This window comes from Sapajus apella, unplaced genomic scaffold (genome assembly GCF_009761245.1).
Source record: "Sapajus apella isolate SASKATOON/1434 unplaced genomic scaffold, GSC_monkey_1.0 scaffold97, whole genome shotgun sequence".
NCBI lineage: Eukaryota > Metazoa > Chordata > Mammalia > Primates > Cebidae > Sapajus > Sapajus apella.
This window is the reverse complement of record NW_022437037.1, coordinates 7,855,116-7,860,877: the sequence shown is the minus strand read 5'-3', so window position 1 is coordinate 7,860,877 and position 5,762 is coordinate 7,855,116. Positions and strand designations below refer to the sequence as shown.

At 61.7% G+C, this 5,762-nt stretch overlaps 1 protein-coding gene across 2 annotated transcripts; it reads left to right on the top strand.

Annotated features, from left to right (window-relative positions):
• The first annotated feature begins 1,005 nt into the window (after positions 1–1,005).
• Positions 1,006–5,430, top strand: LOC116536041 (odorant-binding protein 2a-like). 2 transcript variants are annotated; one of them, XM_032257741.1, is made up of 8 exons: positions 1,006–1,263; positions 1,849–2,022; positions 2,559–2,692; positions 2,960–3,030; positions 3,603–3,713; positions 4,362–4,463; positions 4,738–4,761; positions 5,294–5,430. In XM_032257741.1, exons 2-7 carry the CDS (start codon positions 1,951–1,953, stop codon positions 4,758–4,760), a joined length of 513 nt encoding a protein of 170 aa, XP_032113632.1. In that variant the 5' UTR covers positions 1,006–1,263; positions 1,849–1,950; the 3' UTR covers position 4,761; positions 5,294–5,430. The 2 variants fall into 2 exon arrangements, with proteins under 2 accessions (XP_032113632.1, XP_032113631.1); XM_032257740.1 differs by lacking the exon at positions 5,294–5,430 and adding an exon at positions 5,246–5,264.
• Positions 5,431–5,762: the final 332 nt, after the last annotated feature.

Genomic DNA, 5,762 nt, shown 5'->3' with positions numbered 1-5,762 from the left:
AAGGAAGGAAGGAAGGAAGGAAGGAAGGAAGGAAGGAAGGAAGGAAGGAAGGAAAAGAGAAAGAAAGAAAGTTAGCCACAGGTTTTTTTGTAGATGTTCTTTGTCAAGTTAAAGTTCTCTTCTGTTCCTATTTTTTGAGCGTTGTTATCCTGAATGGGTGTTGGATTTTGTTAGATACCTTTAACAGCCCAACAGGCATCACCATCAGAAGGAACACAGCCATCCAGAGAAACGTGCCAGGCCACAAAGCACTGGGGACCAGGGATCACGCCCCTCCCATCTGCCATGGGCTGACCCCCAGCCTCCAGCCCTACCATCTCCTGACGGCGTCTGCACCACTGGAACCCAACCAGTATCTAAAAGAACACAGTTGGCGGACGAGACTGGGACACAGGGTGAGATGGGTGGACAATGGGAGGCTCCTGGGGAGCAGCCGTTGCACTGAGCGTGGAACCCGTGGGGGAGCCCCGTTCTCTGAAGCATCTGTGCATGTTGTTCCAGCATTTTCTTCAAGGATTGAGCCAGCAGCGCCAGTGTCGTAAGGTGCTTAGATGATTCGCAACCAACCAGTGAAATACGAGGTGCCTGGGATACTGTCAACAAAAACAGGAAACAGAGACATCTTCCTGCTGATGTAGAGACGCCAGCCTGTCTGCTCATCTCCTGTCCTGAAGAGCCCAGGCCCCACCTTTCCTGCCTGGGGGCATGGGGGGTGGTTTCTGCTCACCAGCACTTGCCGTGGGAGAGGTGAGGGACTGGGTCACACCAGCCCCTCCTTACAGCCCCCCGGGGTTAGTAGAGTGTGCGTTAGTATTATTTAGCAAGTACTCAAGGGTGTCTGATCTTGGACCACTGAGGCACACAGATGCCAGCATGCCGGCCCAGCACTTGCCTGCAGAGCGTGACTCAGCCGTGGGTCCCAGGGCAGATGACGCAGGCCCGGGAACTACCAGGTCCAGGAGGAGAAGGCACAGTTCTTGCTCAGGCTGTCTGGGGATGAGGCCAGCGGAGCCAGGTGCCCAAAGGAGCTCAGCACTCACGAACGCTGAGCAAGGCTGGCAGGTGGCTGTTGGTGCCTCATGCCACCCATTTATCTAAAGGGATGAGATTCAAGGCCTGTCCTGTGGGCTGGGGCCGTCAAAGCTGATGGGAGAGGGGAACGTAAATTCTAACGGGGAGATGGCCGATGAACACGTGCAGGAAGAAATGGACAGAACCATCCAGAGAGATTGCGTGCTCTGAGGACAGCACGGCCTGGCTCAGGTATGGAGTGAAGTGGGGTTGGGGAGGCGGCGTGGTCCCTCGTATGGCCCGAGGAGACCGTGTATAAACTGACCCTGAGCCACACAGTGGTATCCTCCTCTGCCCCTAGGAGGCTCAAGTGCAGGGTCCGGGGCAGGGAAGATCAGTGCAGCGTGGGTCCCAGAGCTTGGGCGCTAGGGTGTGCGGGCTCAGCGGGCAGCAGCCCCACGTCTCTGTGGTTCTAAAGCCCAGCCCCTTTCTCCTCAGCAGGGGAGACGCCCAGTTCCCCAGAGAACTTGCCCAGGGTCCCAGCCGGGGTGCTGGGAGGGCTCAGGGGTGGGAGAGGGACGTCCCAAGGCCGTGGGTTCTCCCTCTGTGGCTCGGGGTGCAGACACACACCACCCTGCCCCGTCCTGGCAAGTCCTCCGGGCTGGTCTGAGTGGGCGCGTTCGGGTGGTGCAAACCCTGGGCACATCATGTGTCTTTTCTTCTCTGGCTGGCACTGAATTGCTGCCCATAAGATGCCAGCAATGATGACACTCCCCCTCCCGGATGCAGGACTGGCTGCCACTGTGGGGAGGGGTGACCTGTGCCACGTGCTCCCAGGACACTGGCTAGAGGGCCACAAAGGACACCTTGAGAGAAGCCGGCACAGACTTGTTCAGACTCCCGGTGGCCCGCCGAGGTCGTGAGTATAGAGCTCTGGAGATGAAGACCCTGCTCCTGGGTGTCACGCTCGGCCTGGCCGCTGCCCTGACCTTCGCCCTGGAGGAGGAGGATGTGAGCCGGGCTGGTGTGGGCGGGTGGAGGAGCCAGGCCGACTCCTGGGCAGGGGGCAGCGCCAGGGGCCCTGCTTTAGGAGGTATCAGTCAATGCTGGGTTCTGACCCCGTGCTCCCAGCCTGGCGTCAGGGGGAGGGGTCCTGTTGTTCCTCCAGCAGACACGGCCCCTCCTGGGACCCGGAGCCGGAGCAGGCTCAGCTCAGGGGGTCCTGCTGCACTGACACCTGATCCCTGAAGGTCTCGTGGGGTTGGGCCCTGGGGAGGGAGGGCTCACCTGGTGCTGGGGCCCGGGGTCCATGGGGTGCAGACACGCTTTCCCTCCACCAGAGGCTGGGAGCCCTGGGGGGTGGGGAGGTAACGGCTGGCCCTAACCAACTCTAACTGAGCTCTAACGACGGTGCAGGAACCCAGCCAGCCTCTAGGGGTGGCAGCCGGGCAGCATGGCTGTCTGATTAGAGCTGCAGGCCTGAGTGCGGCAGTCAGGGTAGGCTCTGGGCCAGCCCATGGTGGGCTCACGGCCTCGGCCTGCTCCAGATCACAGGGACCTGGTATGTGAAGGCCGTGGTGACCGATAAGGACCTTCCGGAGGAGAAGAGGCCCAGGAAGGTGTCCCCAGTGACAGTGACAGCCCTGGACCGTGGGGACTTGGAAGCCACATTCACCTTTATGTGAGTGTTGCCCTCTGTGGGTCCCCTCGGGCCGCTTTCTCTCCCCTCCCGAGACCCACCGTTCACCCCCCATCCATGTTTCGGGCGTTGGTAAGAATCACCCCCTGCCTTGGAGGGAAAGAGCCGGGGCATCCTAAAGCTTGGTGCGGGGCGTAGGAGGGGGCAGTGGAATTTTCAGGTCACTGGGTCACGACCATGCACCAGGTGAGCTGAAGACAGCCCAGGTGTGTCCTGGGAGCCGCTGCCCGCGTGTCTCCTGTTTTTCAGGAGGAATGATCGGTGCTTCCAAAAGAAAATCCTGATGCGGAAAACGGAGGAGCTTGGCAAATTCAGCGCATGTGAGCCTCCCCCAGCCCCACTGCAGGCGGAAAGCACCCGGCTGCCTTTCTGCTAGGGTCCTGACTCTGCCCACCTATGAGGACCGGCTGGCCTCTCCTTCCTGGGGGTCTGGTGGCCCTGACTTCAGACACCAGGTGTGACAGGCTTGTCCACAGTGGAGATGGACCAGATCACACCTTCCCTCTGGGACACATTGAGGAAGCCAAGGGTTAGGGATCAAGGAAGCCAAGGGTTAGGTACAGGGAGGCTGAGGTTTACGGATGGGGAAGCTGAGGATTAGCGTTAGGGACAGAAGAGTAGGGCAGGGGCACTGCTGGGGCTGGGAAGGCCGGGCTATAGTCCTGGACGTGCTCTGGCCTCTGTGGCTCCATTGCTTGGGTTGGGACCTTCCCCAGAGGAAGCTCCTGCCTCAGTGTCAGGGTACACGCTGTGCAGAGCAGCCAGGCCCAGCTCAGACTGTCCGGGGCACCTGGGTGACCACTGAAACATTCCCGAGTGTTCCTTCATGTGGTCCTGAGTGCTTTCTCTGGGAATGAGGGCACTGAAGACCCACCTTCTCTGTCATCTACAGATGGGGGCAGGAAACTCATATACCTGCAGGAGCTGCCTGGGACGGACCACTGCATCTTTTACTGCAAAGACCAGCGCCATGGGGGTCTGTTCCGCATGGGAGAGCTCATGGGTGAGGGCCCGCTGGGGCCTGCATGTCCTGACCCACGGTCTCTGCCTCCAGAAGCCAGTGGAACCGGCATCACCATGCCCTGGCATGGGGGAAAGGGGAAACCCCCTGCACTGGCCTTCATGTGCCAGGCACTGAGCGCTGCTCTTGGCCGCTGGTCCAAGTTCCTGAAGTGGGAATGGGGCGGGCCAGGCAGGGACAGACACGGCCCTTGGTGACATGAACCTGCCAAGGGCCACTTCTGGGGTCTCGGGTATAAAAGTGTCATCTTACGGGGGAGGTAGTGTCCTGACAGAGCCCTTCATGGGGCAGGGACCCTCCAGGGCAGGAGAGCAGCCAGTCCCTCTGGGACACAAGATTCCTCCAGGTGAGGGCTGTGACCCTACAGGGTGGCTTTGGGAGCTGCCCAGGTCCCCTGGGGTTGCTCAGTGGCTTGGATAGTCCCCGCCACTGTCCCACTTCCTATGGACCTTTCAGCTGGGCCATGGCCGTCTCCTCTGTCCCCAGCCCCACCCTCAAACTCTGGTCCCCTCTTGGGCCTCCCCTCCCCACGTCCCAGTGCTGGGCCATGGCCGTCTCCTTTCCGCATCTGCTGCCTGCAGGGCCGGGCCGCTGTCCCCACCTCTGCTGACCTGGTCACCTCACCTGCAGGTCGGAATCCCGACACCAACCTGGAGGCCCTGGAAGAATTTAAGAAACTCGTGCAGCGCAAGGGACTCTCAGAGGGGAATATTTTCATGCCCCTACAGATGGGTGAGAGGATGTATGTGCCCTGTCCCCCGTCCCCCATGTGCCCCGTGTGTCTCTCTGTGACCTCCAGTGTCCCATGACCCCCGTGTCCCCGTGTGCCCCGAGTCTCCTCACAGGGGCTCCTGCTTAGGGTCCTCATGGTGGCAGGCTCTGAGCTCTGGGCTGTGACGGGGTCTGGGCCCTGGGCTGTGACGGGGTCTGGGCTCTGGGCTGTGACGGGGTCTGGGCCCTGGGCCAGGGCATCTTCTCATCACTGGCTTTTTCTGGGTCTCTGCAGGAAGCTGCGTTCCCGAACACTAGGGTGAGTGGGCCTTGCTCCCAGGGTTCGAGGGTCCGTCTGCTCTGGCCCCTGCCATCCCACACAGGCAGGGACACCTCCCGGCCCAGGCAGGAGGTTGGCACCTTGGAGTCTGCCCACCCGCAATTCCTGGGACTTTTGGGAAGTCCTTTCTTTCACCTGTCCCTGGGCCTGCCAGCCCGAGTGAGGGTCCTCCTTAGCCCGTCCACAGCGAGGCCACCCTTGGGCTCCTCAGGTGTCAGCTCGGCCCATTGCCCCCTGCACCTGTCCCCACTTGGTCCACTCCCCCTCCCCCACCCACTGAGGCTGCTCAGAGGCCTGCTCAGGTGTTGGAGGAGTTGAGGTCGCTCTGAAGCCCCAAGGCTGCCCAGCAGTGGCCGACATGGGGGCTGTGGAGCCTGGGGAGGGAGCTCTAGGCCTGGCCTCTGCCCCGCCCTGCAGCCTCCCTGACCTCTACCCTGCAGCCTCCCTGACCTCTACCCTGCAGCCTCCCTGGCCTCTACCCTGCAGCCTCCCTGACCTCTTCTCTTCCCAGCACAGTGGTCCCCGGGTCTGCACCTCCAGAGTCCACCCTGCTGCCAGACATGGAGCCTGGGCCGCCTGGACCTACCCTCCAGCAATGAGCCTTCCCTGACCCACCCGCCTGACACCAAATAAACAGCTTCTGCCCCAGCTCTGGGTGGCCTATCTGTGGGGCTGGAGGGGCTTGCGCCAGCTCCCTGGGAGGCCTGCTGGGAGGGGGAGCCACCAGGGAAGCTGGGAAGACATTGGCAACCACAAGAGGCATGACATCCAACTGGCCTGTGGGGCCGCGCCGTGTCCTGGTGGGGGCCTCCTGCAGAGCCGCTCTCGGGTCTCAGGTTCAGCTTGGGATGGGCAGGGCCCTGGGCAGGAGTGTTTGGGAAGCCAGTGAGGAGGGCGGGAGTGGGGACACAGCATCAGGGCTGCAGCCATGGGGCCACCGCATGGCTCCCACCCCAGGATGATCTCAGAGGGATCCTCCG

What these genes read in the sequence shown, in the direction of transcription:
- LOC116536041 (XM_032257741.1), top strand. Translation starts at nt 1,951, where the DNA reads ATGAAGACCCTGCTCCTGGGTGTCACGCTCGGCCTGGCCGCTGCCCTG. An exon ending in GCTTGGCAAATTCAGCGCAT is followed by an intron (nt 3,031 to 3,602) that starts GTGAGCCTCCCC and finishes TGTCATCTACAG; the next exon opens with ATGGGGGCAGGAAACTCATA. An exon ending in TTTCATGCCCCTACAGATGG is followed by an intron (nt 4,464 to 4,737) that starts GTGAGAGGATGT and finishes GGGTCTCTGCAG; the next exon opens with GAAGCTGCGTTCCCGAACAC.